This window comes from Thermobia domestica, chromosome 7, assembly GCF_964235325.1.
Source record: "Thermobia domestica chromosome 7, izTheDome1.hap1.1, whole genome shotgun sequence".
In the NCBI taxonomy this organism is placed as follows: Eukaryota; Metazoa; Arthropoda; class Insecta; order Zygentoma; family Lepismatidae; genus Thermobia; species Thermobia domestica.
This window is the reverse complement of record NC_137460.1, coordinates 168,360,131-168,374,975: the sequence shown is the minus strand read 5'-3', so window position 1 is coordinate 168,374,975 and position 14,845 is coordinate 168,360,131. Positions and strand designations below refer to the sequence as shown.

General features: G+C 35.1%; 2 protein-coding genes across 7 annotated transcripts in view; both read right to left on the bottom strand.

Moving 5' to 3' along the window:
* GAPcenA (GTPase activating protein and centrosome-associated) overlaps window positions 1–14,845 on the bottom strand; it is a 772,500-nt gene that overhangs the window by 357,271 nt on the left and 400,384 nt on the right. The gene's annotated exons all lie outside the window — the stretch shown is intronic.
* The window catches only part of LOC145690568 (uncharacterized), an 86,199-nt gene continuing 74,492 nt past the window's right edge, over window positions 3,139–14,845 (bottom strand). Inside the window, exons 3-5 of the mRNA XM_081765587.1 lie at window positions 10,551–10,731; window positions 7,815–7,949; window positions 3,139–4,991 (exon numbers count right to left, since the gene is read on the bottom strand). Of these exons, the coding sequence (XP_081621713.1) occupies window positions 4,501–4,991; window positions 7,815–7,949; window positions 10,551–10,719 (795 nt within the window). The 5' untranslated portion in view covers window positions 10,720–10,731 and the 3' untranslated portion in view covers window positions 3,139–4,500. The remainder of the gene's footprint in view (window positions 4,992–7,814; window positions 7,950–10,550; window positions 10,732–14,845) is intronic.

The following is a 14,845-nucleotide window of genomic DNA, read 5'->3' as shown; positions in this document are numbered from 1 at the left end:
CCTCCCATTTAAAAAAATTGACTTGAATTCAAAATGTCGAATTTCAAGATGGCGGACATGAATGCCATACACTCCAAAAGTTGCGGCCCCTCATCAAACCTCTGTTCCCATCATCACTTTGTACTTTTCTCGTCGATTTTCAAAGTTATGCAGGTGTCCAAGGACTTTTGACTCACTCTGTATTACGTCACACACCGCTTTAGACAAGGAGATGTGGAGGAGGGGGAGAGTTGGGTTGAATACCGGAAGTAATTAGTCGATGAGAAGTGTGTTTCAGAATGCATAAGTACACGGCGCAAGAGTTTGCTCCTAAGTTGGACTTAAACTTCTTGTAACATTTTCTATGCTTCGAACTGTACATCACATAATAAAATATATTTTTGAAACGTAAAATCGTCATATGTAATAAATATCTGTCTTAGTCTGTCATTCGCACAGTATAACATCGAAATTTAAAATCTGTCAGCTACAAAACTCTATGCCACATTATTTATTCTATTCTCTGTTCCACCGACGACAAGTGGTATAATTGCCAGTTCCGGGAGGGGTAGTAGTAGTTTCCGAAACTGATTTGGACGTCGGTCACGACCAATTCAGGACGCAACCATTATTCTGACTGACTAACTTCGAAATGGTCGGTCACAAGCCCTTGCTGGGGAGTGATAGGTCCTCTAATGTGCCTATACATCACATGCCTTGTTGATGTTTGTTACGAGGGAAAGATCAAGGTTTTCACTGCCCAAATCCTTGTTCTCCTTATCAAGTAAAGAGCGCATCGGTGAAGATATCATCCTGCTGGGAATGAGGCTTCGGCTAACTTCCAAATGGGCGATTCGTTAACTTAACGAAAATGGTTTATATAGGAAAAGGTTTAAACTACTCCTCTACTGGGAGGGGTGAGGTTTCAGCTATAGTCTCCAATGAGCAATTAGAACGTGCCTTTGGACTGGGAGATATGTGTACGTCCTTCTTTACAACGAAAAATTAAATGGCTGGAGCTACCAACAAATAGGTGAATTCGAATACCCTACCGGAGATCATTTTCTACCACAGGGAAAGATGGAATCCCAAATTGGAACCTAACAGCCCCGGCTCTGAAGGAGGTAAGTTTGTATTTCAATTTGTTTATCGTACTTTAATACAAAAACTTTAGGTAGGAAGATTACTTCACCTTCCGTCTTACCGGGGATGTCATGCTTTGGCTATTTCCCTCGAAATGAACAATGAACACGTGCCCTTGATTCCTGGAGATAACTGTACGTAAGGCGTCAACACGGTAACTTGAACATATATTAGCAAGTAATATTTTGCTCCTTTGAATCCGGAATAGTGGAATGCGACACGGTATGAAAAAGCCAGTCCTAATTAAGATGCAGATGGATTCTCAGCGTCAATCAGCAATGGATTCGAAAGTTATGGGCCTGTAAAATTAACATAGGAGTCCATAGGACAACGTCCTTGACGTCTTTTTCTGTTAACTTTATGTAATATACTACACAGAAACTATACTATCTATAAAGCACGACAGGCAAGTAGAAGAAGCATTCAAACAGACAAAACGACTAACTTTCGCTTAAATCAAAAAAATGTTATTGAAAGCACGTTTGAAGTATTTACAGAGAACGATCGATGTACAGATTGAGAAACTGAGCATGAGAAGCACAGAAAGTTTGCTCACAGTGTGCACACCTGACAAAAGCTAACTCATTACACTTGGAACATGTGTCACTGTCGATTGAGTCAAAACAATAATCGTGATGGGAAATCCACATTCCCAGTGCTTCGTCCAAGTAACTAGCTTTAACAAGTTTTGTAGAAAGTGTACAAAATCAACTTCCTGAACTTGGGAGCGCTAAACTGATAGATCGTGAACGACTGGAATGGCAGCAATCGGTCACGCGGCCAGATGTTTACATCACTCATCAACAGCAAAATGTCAGTTACGTAGCGCATGAATGATTTGTAATACTTGAAGAAGTGCAAATCCAATGAATGCATCTTTCCTCTACATCCACCAGAAATCAGCAGCTTCTTGAAATCAATATCTGCGGGTTAAGATTAGTTTTATGTCCTTTTTTCCATATGCTGCCGAAGGTAATTGATATACATATTCCAGCCAAGTTCTTGGCATCACCTTGGCACATGCAAACTCTTCTGACGCGTCTTCGTCCACAGCATTGCACTAAATTTAGGTTAGCAGAAAGAGACATCAAGGAAATGCCCACACGTATTTTCATATGGATTTCTATGTTAACTTTGCAGGCCCATCATTTCCGAACCCATTGCTGACTGACACTGGGAATCCAACTGCATCTTAATTAGAACTGGCTCTTTCAGGACTCCGGATTCAAGGGAGCGAAGTGTTACTTATAAGGGAGGCAGGAAACTGCCAACACGACGAGGTGGACTCTGACGGGCTGTGGTCATATCGTTAGGATTCTTTACGTTGGTACTTCAGCACCAAGGGGAAGGTAAACTTGCCTTAACATTCGGGTACCATCACTACAAATCTGCTCACTAGGGTAGTCACTTCCACCAGTATGAATAGTAGTAATTGGAAGAGACTGGGAAGCGTCTTGTAAAATGGTCCTACCCCATTAACCTAATTGTGACAAGCGATTACGTGCTGTACGGAATAAACATCAAAGGATTCACTTTAACGATCGACCAACTACTGCACAATCTGTGCAATCATGAGCTGGGTGGTCTAACAACACCGGGCTTTGAAGTAGGGCAATAGTCCCGAGACTTCGTTGCTTGAGGTGGAGAAATAGTGGTAGTACCCACACGACCTCGAACGACTTTCGCAGCAGATTTGGTTTTCATCAATATTGACAACCCGATCCAGCAAACTTTCTGGATTATTTAGACGACAAATATTGTAGAAAAGAATTCCCTGACGTTTTCAGGATTTCCGGAACATTTTCTGAAATTTCTCCTGATATATAATTACCGAATAAACTTTCTCATTGTTGAAAAAAAAAAAAAAAAAAAAAAAGACCAAGAAAACATGATAAGATGACACATTAAGTAACATATTCTTCTCCAATCAACTAGAAAAATGAATAATATAAAAACAAATACAGCATATTTTATTATGAAATAAAACATTTATCTGACAAAAATGTCTGCAAACAGCAAGAAATTAAACATCTTCCCTGAAACCTGAATCTGTAATTTAGTAACATGATGAAAGTTTCGTCACATACGAAAGGAAAAAAATTCACAGAGAGACATTCATTGAAAACAGATGGATGTATATACATAAAAGTGGCTGCAGTATATTAACCTATATCTTTAGATAAATAACAGTATTTTGTAATTGTTTTCACTTTTTCAAATGCTTTAATTCCTCATTAATATTGCGTATATTTTCCATTATTTTAGTTTCCTCAGATTTAAACTTGTTCAGAATGATTTTAATTTTCATGTCTTCAAATTCTATTTGTTTACATTCCTCTTCCTCTCGTCGTTGATTTATTACTTCTGTAAAACAAGAACAAGCATTTCATGCATAATGAATCCTGGACAGAGTTCTCACTAATTTGACGAGCACGGAATCTCTGACTTTTCCAGGCAGAATTTATGAATTTCGAGGTCTATATAATGAAAAAAATTACTTTTCCCGACCAAGGCGCTCCTTATCTACTATGTATGTACATGTACACTTCTCGAAAACATACATCTAATTCTGCACCTGAATCTTTTCTAAGTCCATTAAACTTGTCAGTTTGTCTACAATACACTCGAAGCAGTATGGCAAAAATAAAGAGATTTCTGAACACAAATCACACTTCGTTGTTTGAAAACTCAGCTTCTCTTTTGTCACTTAAACTGATTTTAGAACAAAATAGTACCCTGGTAAACACAGAAAACTTTGACGTAAAGAAAGAAAACACACACGCTTTGCGAGAACGAAAAAACAGGAAAGCTGTTACCTATCAATACAATTACAACTGAAGGAAAACTCTACAGCTGTTTCGACAGCCATGCGTGTTGTTTCTTTCTGTGCAGATTTAACATTTCTGAACTTAGTTCGAATCTCACTGGGTGATTTCTTTTTTCTTGCAACTCTTCTGCTGTTTTTGCCGTACAGCTTTTCATTGTATGTATTACACAGGTGTCACTGATAACTTTCTAACCTAACTAAAAATAACTCGAACAGACGTAAAACTTTTTCTTTATTTCCCAACGTGATTCCTTCTTAGTGAAAATTACTTCTTATATCAATCCACGAGATTTTCGTAAACACGGAAAATATCAGGAGTTCTGGTATTCAGGAAATCACTATCAGCCATAAGTTCATCACATCTTAACTTTAATATTATTACGAAGCTAAAGAAGAGAAATGTTTTAGTGTACTCAATTCGGTGAGTACGTTTTATTTCGTCGGTCATTACCAATACGTGCTTTCACTATTATTGATAAGAAATTCATTTTCTATTCCCGGTTTGGAAATCGTTTGTTCGAAGTATGTAACACAAATCAAATTAGGAGTAGTTATAACAAATTATAAAACTTACCATCGCTTATTATTTTAGGTGGAGTTGTTACTGGTGCCAAGCTTGGTTTTTCTTCCTTCTTTACCTGTGGTGTGATTGGTGGAATAGCTGAAGGGTAATTCGATACTATAGGAGGAGGCGGTATTCCATTACTTGTAATTACCGAAGATGTTGATTGGGGTTTCGGAGATGATACTGAAGACTCTTGTTTCACAGGAGGAATTGGTACTGGAGCAGAATGATGCGGCTGCGGCACAGAAGGTGCATTTGTCGTTACTTGCATCGTAAGAACGCTTGTTGGTACCGGTGCTACTGTTGGCGGTGCTACAGTTGATTGTGCTGGTGGTGCTGGAGTCGTTGGTTGTATCGACTCTGGTAATGTTGGTACGGTAACAGAGGTTTTAACATCAGAACTAGAAATTACAGTTGGTGCTGGTGACGACGTCTGTGAAGCAGGCTCTTTTTTTGTAATTATGTTTGCTGGTACATCTGTAAAAACAGTAATAAAAAAGATATGATAGATACATCACTTTCAGTATTGTTATTTACATGTATTTTGTAGATTAATAGAAATAAGGCTGCAAATCCCATGGCACCCATCATTTTGCGCATCAAAAGTAAGCGTAACAATTTTCCTACTAACTTCTACTGTAGTTTCAACATGCAGGAAATTTATACATTTTTCATAATGAAATAAAAACTAAGATGATTCGAATTATTAACCTGTATGCCGTTTACGCTAGCATAACCAATCATACTGAATACTCAAAAAAAGATGATTTAAAAAAAAGTTACACAAATGGACCTCTAATGGATTCTGATCTGATATTCACGAACTTGATAATTTATTAATGAAACGGTTGATCGATTTTGTACGATCGAATGAAACGAATTTAAAAGAGGTAACTAAACAGAAATTCACACTTTATCCAACTAATAAGGTTTCTTTCTTCACAAGTACTGCCGAAACAGAAGATTACAGCCTATTTAAAATTTGCATCTTGCATATAAATACGACACTAAGAAAACATTAAACTGGATTATTTAGCTTTTGCTGTTTAGTAGCAATTGATCTCGTAATAAACAAAGATACACACAGACACACACACATTATATATATATATATATATATATATATATATTTACAGAATGACAACTCAAAAACCAAGTGGTACTGAGTATTCATCTTATGTTCTATACATATATTGATTTTTATACTAGTCTTCACCTGGTTTTGGTACGAGTCCAAGGAGATTTTGTATAGAGCGATCTTTGTTTTCACTGGAAGAATTTTGATTTTACGGTTCCGTTCTACTGTTTATCCAGTTTGTACAGTGTTCCGGTGCGAAATAAATATTTTATGATGACCGAAAATCGAAGAAATGAAATGAAATGAAATTTTTGAGTTTTAAGTCCCACGATTATGCCAGTTAGGCTAAAGGAGACGGTGAAGATGAGATATGAGTGAAATGGTGGAATGAAGAAAGTGGGAGGAAACGGGAGAACCCCGAGGAAACCCACGCACACGGTGGAAAATCGAAGAGAGATCTATGTTGTGCCGTATCGGTGCGTAAACCACTACGATATTCAATCTGTTTCGTGACTAGCCAGACACTTTTCCATTCGTGAGCTTAAGGTAAACTGTTATAACATCAGATTTGGAGACGGAAAATTCCAAATACTGTCCAGCATTGCACCATCAAAAGTATTGATGCTAGTAAGAAGTTCAGAAAAAAAAAAATAAAAAATAAAAAAAATAAATAAATAAATAAAAATATTGGATTAAAATAAATAAATAAATAAAAATATTGGATTAAAATAAATAAATAAATAAAAATATTGGATTCCGTACCTATCACGTTTCGAGGTCCCTACAATCCCTACAACTGCATATATAACCGAGTACTTGCTGACGACCTTTCATATAACGTCCTTTTCCTCGTAAAGATACAATTAAAATAGAACATTAAACTGAGAAGCTTAATTTAAAGAAATGAGAAGAGGGTCGAGATAAAGTGGAATACAAGATTAAAGTGACGAATAGACTTTCAGTTTCAGAAAGTTTGGAATGCAGTATCATTAAGGATACTTGGGTTAAAATTTGGGAAAACATTAAAAATTTGATAAGAAAAACTTAGAGCAAACGGAAATACGTAGGAACAAATCGTGGTTCGACTAGAAATGCACTAAGTTGAAGATATTTAGGAGTTGTACTACAAACCTTCAACGAATTTAAGAAAGGCTATCAACCTCGTGCGTATATATTAAAGATAGCAGACGGAACAATTCTAATAGATACGATAGTATTTTGAACAAATGTAAAGATTTCTTGACGATTTGCTCAACACGTAGCCAAATAGCAATTTGCGTTAAAATTGAAATGCTAACACCAGAAACGTATTCCAGAGCCTAACCAACCTGAAAAAGAAATTGCTATCAAGAAGTTAAAGAAACAGCCATTTCCGCGTGTAGACAAAATTCTTGCCGAGTTAACTTTAGTTGGAAAATGTGGAGGAGATACATAAATTCATTCTCTTCAATTGGAGGAAAAAGAAATTGCCACAAGAGTGGTAATCATTCTTGCAATTCACAAGAAAGACCACAAACTGGTTGGAGCTCTCTCTTGTCAACATCCAATAAAATTCTCTCAAACTGTAAGTTAGTAGGATTGATCCCATAAGAAGTTGAAATTATCGGAGATCATCAGTGTGGATATAGCAAAATTCGAGTCAGATATTTATTATTCGTCAAATACTCGAAAAGGAACGGAAATACACCTTGGTACACTGGTTGCCAGAATAATTTATATGCAATGCCAGAATAATTTATATGCGCGTTGTGCTGGGGCCAACCTTACGGTGAAATGAATCTCATGTTAAACTATGTCCAGCCTCCTACAGCATAGGTAATGAACACGGAACACTGAATATAAAACAATTAAAATGTGCGTAAACTTAGTCCACTATGAGTATGATGGTCTTTACGTTTCTGCCATTTGAGTTTTTAAAAACACAATCAACAAGAAGAAAAAGAGAATAAGAAACGTAAAGAATTTTTTGTTAAATTTAACTGTGTTGTTAAATTTCAATGTTGTTAAATTCTAAATACTTCCAATATTTTATGCTTTTTTGATCAACTGAATAATAGCTGCATTGAAACTCAACAACCCCATTTCAGTACCAAGGAAATTAGACTGGATTTAAATTTTAATAAGAATAAATACTTTGGTTTCTATACGGCTACGATGAGATACATTTCTCCTTTTCGACAAGTATACTTAATAAATGGATTATAACTCTTATTTACGCTTACCAGTTTCATTTGAGGAAGTTTTAGGAAATGGAACGACAGTAGGCTTTTTAACAGGCGCTGCTGTTGCTGTTGCTGTTGGTCTTGCAGGTTGAGGTGGTAGTGCATGACTGGCAACTGGAGGAGTTTTTAACGGAACTGAAAAAAATATGAAGACAATTTCTTGTATTATATAGTCAACATAATGCAAATTGTAAATCAAAATAGAATCGCAATTCAGCAGAAGTACAGTTCAAACCTAAACTTCATCTTTATGCATTGTTTGAAGATCCTTTGAAGCTTGATTAATAGAAGTTTAATATGTAAACATTTTAGTTAATACTTCACACATGAAACCACGTATTTTACATCTTACGTAGATATATATATATTTGATGAATATGAAGTAAACCTGCTAAGTGTCAGGAGCATCTAATACTATTTCACTGAAAAATTAAAGTGTAAAATGCAATCAATTTAAATATTTAGAACAAAAATTTACGTTCAATATCTTTCTTAAAGTACAAAGTATTCTCCAGCACCCTCATTGAGCTCCCTTGTGGCTATCTGGATAGGTATGAGCCTTTGGTGCGGAAACTAGGGTTCGATTCCCAGCAGAGCTCATATGACTTGGATCAATAGTCAACGCCTCGTGTAGTCTCGCTGCTGAAAGGAACTCAAAATCCAAAAATTCAGTTTCCTCAAGCTTCTGTTATTGGGGAACGCAAAAGGAAATGAAATCTTTGAGTTTTACGTCCCACGGTTATCCCGGTTAGGCTAAAGGAGACGGTGAGGATGAGTAATGAATGAAATGGTGGAATGAAGAAAGTGGGAGGAAACGGGAGAACCCCGAGAAAACCCACGCACACGGTGTTTGTCCACCACAAAGTCCACTTGGCGGGGGCTGGAATTGAACCCGGAACCCCAAGCACCAGAGGGAAATGCAAAAGGATCGGAAAAATAGGCTGATCACGGAATATCAAAAAATATTTTGATAGTTTTAGAACTACCAGAATAGGAAAGATTATGCTATTACTATTATTCAATCCCAATCTTGAAACAAATTTATGTCTTACGCATTGAATGTAACCTGTAACACTATAAGTAACTCTGCCATTGAACGTTTCAAAAAAAACTGGCTGACAACGATTAGGATTTAATACCCTTGGAGAAAAATAAGTTTGAAAAACAACAGCTAGATCAAGGTAAGTATGGGCACCTAAGGTAACCGGGTATCGAAATTCGAAAGGATCACGAGAGCAGTAGGTTGCACACCATAAGAACGCATTACAAACAATACAAGATTACGGGCGTGAGAATGAAAATATAATGGCACTTATAATTATGTTCGGTAATTATAGAGAAAGAAAAAGTGATTTTAGAGACTTTTATAGAAATATATATAAGTGTAAAACCTAAAATAATAAATAGGTAAAAAAGTTGGAAGTATAGGAACTATAATGGAGTATTGGGACAATATAGTGAAACTGTATTAAATTAATGGAGTAGGAATAATTGAGTTTTGAGCTGAAACAAATCAAAACGTCGGATTATCTATCTACATGTAAGGAAACTATCGAAAGTTAGAAAAAAGTAATTTAATATACTTTTGCCGGATGGATTAATTTAAATCACCTGATTTTTAAAGCAAAAATCGTTGATTTGAATCTAATTCCGAAATAAATTAATTCGAAGTGAAAATAAGTAAAGTTCCGTTTATATTCTGTTACTTCGATTATAGAAGATCATCGTAAGCAGCAAAAATATAATTGTAAAACAGCCAGATTGTGTAACCATAAAGTATCAAATTTTAGAGCACTTGAATCATACCGGACTGAAGTCTAGGTCAACTTGTATGCTAAGCTTCTAAAATATTATCTGGTCCGTATAAGTCCGTAAGTGCAATATATTTTATAATGAATTCAAGATGTATGTGCAAAAAGCGTCTTATAAAATTCCGGATCTTAATAATAATCCGGATAATTTTCGGTGTGATGAATGGTCGTTGTTGTAGCGTATAATAGTAGCAAAAATTTCACTCTTCTTATACACTTCTTTTGAACCGCTAGACGTAGAAGCAAATACTTTCATGTAGGAAGAGCTTTCATTCATAGTATACAAATGTTCACTTGCGTGAATCAATAGACGATAAAGAAGGATTATTTTTATCATCGCTGGATGTAAAGGGAAAAATTTTATGTAAGAAAATTTTTGACATAAAACACAAGTATGTTATTTATTCGGAAGAATTTGGATGATTTCTACCTCGAAGGCATGTAGTTCTACTATTATTATTATTATTATTATTATTATTATTATTATTATTATTATGGGTTATTGTTAAATGAAATGAGGTTCTACTTCTGCAGACTTTCGCGAATTCGGTATGACATGAGGAAGAAATCAAAAATATTGTCCATACTAAAACGAAATGGTATTTGTTAGGAAGTAAAGGCTCAGTTTGTAGTAATAATAATAATAATAATAATAATCAGTAGCGTACCCAGGAATTTATTTCGGGGGGGGGGTTCAAACTAAATATGAAGCTATTTTATATTAAAATTGCTAAAATTGCCCCTAAAATTAGGCTAAATTCTTAAAAAGTCGAAATTTCGGGGGGGGTCCGGACCCCCGTGTCCCCCCCTTCCGTACGTCCCTGATAATAATAATAATAATAATAATAATAATACCGAATATTTATGCTTTCATTTAAAATTATAAATAATTATCGTACACATTTAAAAACCTATGAACTTGTACCTTGTTCTACGGGCTGTTGTATGCGTATGGTATTTGTATCCGATGTTGTAATAACCTTTTTCTTGCTGTCAGAGACTCCAGCTTGAGGAACAACAGGTTGTGATTTGGAAATTATCTGACCAGCAGTAGTCATCGTTAAAGTTGGGACTGGTCCAGTTGGTGGCGGCATTGATACTGATTTCTGTAATTCAAAAGAAAGAAAAAAATTACGTTGTTTCCTTTAGTTCAGAAAACAGAACACTATTAAAAAAGAATAGTATGAATACAAGTGGAAAAATACGTCGTGGAAATTGATACTTCCTTCTGCTTGCTTTGTTCTTATTTTGCACTACAGTACATAACTAAAACGAGGCAAGATAAAAGTGGAGTAAATTTATTATATTCCAACGAATCTTTCCAAGAACTATTTCACCAGACAAGCTGAAACATTTCAATGTATTGTCAAGCCTATCAAGACTTTGCATAATTAGGTACTGTAATCGGCCTCCCCAAAGTGGCTGAGATACAAAGAACGCTCTGGACCAAATATGATTTAAGGACAGTGGAGTGGATTTTTTATTCGATGATGCTACTAACAAATATGACACAAAACAACCAACAATCAGATTTTAAAAAAATGAAATGAAGAAGAACAGTGGGTATGACACGGTAAACGACTAATGAGGTCAACTATTGCCATGAATGACCACAAATATTGAGATAAACACAAATATTGAGAACAGTAAAAGGCGCCTGATTAATATATATATATATTCAGCATTTCTACAATCACTAAATGATGAGCTTAAAAATTCATCAACTTGCTCTTTGCTTTTAGGTGATGTCAATCTAGATATATTAAGTGACAAATACTGTGAAAATATAGATACATATTTAAACTTACTATATAGTCATGGTTATGTTTCATGCGTAAATAAACACACTTGAGTTACAGAATATAGTAAGACTTGTATAGATCATATATTTTTAAAGTACCAAAGTCCACTGAATGTCACATCAGCTTCTGACCAGAGTATATACACTTGTTTATTAAAAACTGAATTACAGTATAACGGTTTCGACAACTTAACGATGTCTTCATCAGACACTAACTGAAAGAGATATCTTAGAGCGTAGATATTTATACTAAAAGTGAAAGTCCTGGTGTGCATGGGAAGCCACCTGGGTCGTACTTCCCCGGGCGTCATATTTCGGCCACCTGCCCTGACTTAATTACCCTCCGACCTGTGTTTATCTTTTCCAGACACACCTATTGTTTATACTTGACCAATTGACTTAAAACTTTCTCTTAATCTTCCTCTAATGCCTATTAGATATAAATAACAGACTATACTACATACAACTGATTATAAATACAGCAATATAAAAATATATCGTCGGCGGCAATTCAAAACCTGCTATGTGCATTTTGCAGGAGAAGCGAAAAACAGTATCCTGGTTAGCTTTTTGGCTTTATAAAAGTGATGTTATAAGTAATATTTGATGCTGCACGTAACTTGATACCTTTTCAAGTAACTTGAGAAGGTACCAGTTACGTGCAGCATCAAATATTACTTATAACATCACTTTTATAAAGCCAAAAAGCTAACCAGGATACTGTTTTTCGCTTCTCCTGCAAAATGCACATAGCAGGTTTTGAATTGCCGCCGACGATATACAGACATAAAAAAAAATGAACTATAAAATATAACAAAAAGACTGAGGAAGAGGAAAGACGTGGTTATTGAATAAACGGACAAAGGAGGTGCAGTGGTAGTGATGGAGAAAGAATGGTATGAAAGAAAATTGGATGAACTTTGAGATGAAACGTATGAAGTCATAGGAGAGAAGATGATTAAGGATGAGGTACTCAAGGAAGTGGTTGAGAACGGAAGAAGAAAAGGGTTTAAAAAGTGGGTGAAAGAAGAAGGAAGGATTCCAAAGATGAAAGGATTCCCGAAGATTCACAAGGAAGAGATTAAGCTAAGGCCAGTGTTGGACTGTAGAGGAAACTGTCTAGAACCATTAGAAGAAGAGTTAAGAAAAATAGCAGAAGAGATACGGATAGGTCAAGAGAGTCATCGAATAAAGAATACGGAGAAAGTGAAAAGAATGTTAGAATGTATAGGAAATAAGAAGGAGAAAACAATTATGTTTAGTATTGACATTAAAGCAATGTTTCCGTCTATAAAGAGGGATTACATAGTGAAACTCATAGAAGAAGAGATGAAAGGGAAAGAAATAAGAGACTGGAAGAAAGAGAAGATAGTTAAAGCCTTGTGAGTAATATGGGACAATAGTTTTTGTACAATAGGGAACAAACTAGTCAAGATCAAGGAAGGACTGAGTATAGGTTCAAGATTAAGTCCAGTGTTGTCAGAACTGGTGATGAACAGATGGGAGCAGAAAGTGATAGAAGAAGGTGGAAACAACCTAATGTTGTTTTGCAGATGCGTGGATGACTGTTTGGGAGTATGGAGAGGAACAAAGAGACAACTGGAAAAATTCGTAAAGAAGGTTGAAGATGAAGAAAAAGGGATAAGACTGGAAATGGAATTGGAAAAGAACATTATAAACTTCCTGGACATGACTATAGAGAGAAAAGATGGACGATTTACAAAAAGATGGTATAGGAAAGAATGTGCGGCAGGAGTTTACTGTCACGAAAGAAGTGATGTGCATTACAGCACCAAAAGAAACTTCATAAGGAATATGGAGAGAAGAATAAAAGAAATAGATACTGAAGAGGAGAAAAAGAAGGAGGACATAGAGAAGTTCCACAGTTTACTAGAGCAGAACGGGTACAACAAACAGAAGTTAAGGAAGAACAGAATTGAAGAGGAAAGAAGGAAAGGAAGGAGAAAGGAGAGAAAGGAAGAGAAGGAGAACAAATGGCACGGGATAGAGAGCATCGGGGAGAAGACAGAAGTACTAAAAAACTTACTTAGAAGAGGTGGTGTGAAGTCGTACAGAAAAGGAGGAAGAATAATTTTGGAAGTGATTAAGAAAGCGAAAAGTAGAACGAAGGAAATATGTGAGAAAGATGAAGGTGTAGTGTATAAAGTGACGTGTAAGGATTGTGATATGATATACATAGGGGAAACAGGGAAAAAAAAACTTAGGGAGAGAATTAAATAACATAGGGATGATGTGAGACTTAAGAGAGAAAATAATGCCATAAATAAACATGTTAAAGAAACGGGACATGATATAGATTGGGAAGGTGTAAAGGGACTAGAAAGGGAGAATAGGCCAATGGTAAGGAAATGGAAGGAAGCACGAAGGATAAAGAAAGAGAAAAGTGACAAATTAATAAACTGGACAAGTGGACTGTTAATACATGATCTATGGGATAAATTATTGGAAAAATATTGAAGTGAAAAAACAAGATTGAACATATTTATATGTAATTTATATTCATATATTTAATATTATATATAGTTTAATATTGCATATAGAGTTTTATATATTGTTATATTTTATAGTTTATTTTTTATGTCTGTATATTTTTTATATTGCTGTATTTATAATCAGTTGTATGTAGTATAGTCTGTTATTTATATCTAATAGGCATTAAAGGAAGATTAAGAGAAAGTTTTAAGTCAATTGGTCAAGTATAAACAATAGGTGTCTCTGGAAAAGATAAACACAGGTGGGAGAATAATTAAGTCAAGGCAGGTGGTCGAAAGATGACGCCCGGGGAAGTACGACCCAGGTGGCTTCCCATGCACACAAGGACTTTCACTTTTAGTATAAATATCTACGCTCTAAGATATCTCTTTCAGTTACTGTCTGATGAAGGCAACGTTAAGTTGTCGAAACCGTTACACTGTAATTTAGTTTTTAATAAACAAGTGTATATACTCTGGTCAGAAGTGTTTATTATTTCTTTAGTGAGTTCCAGAGTCGTGATGGATAGAGTTAATTGTGTTAATATTGCCACTTCGAATTACATCCAAATTATGAAAAATTGTACAAGTAATTCACGTATTAACAATAAAAATAAAGACGTTAGTAGTAAATATCGCAAAATAAAACCATGGATAACAAAAGGATTAGTCAACTCTATAAGAGAAAGAGATAGATTAAGACTTGGTTTAGTAATAAAAAACAAAACGATTTCGAATTAAAGGAATATTACAGAAGGTATAGAAATAAACTTACACAATGAATAAAAGAAGTTAAAAATTACTATTACAGAAAAAAATACATTATGTAATAACAATATTTGTAAATTATGGAAGGTAATAATAGATATTATAGATAAAAATGACAAAAAAATATGTTCAAATTAATGAACTAAACACTAAAAATGG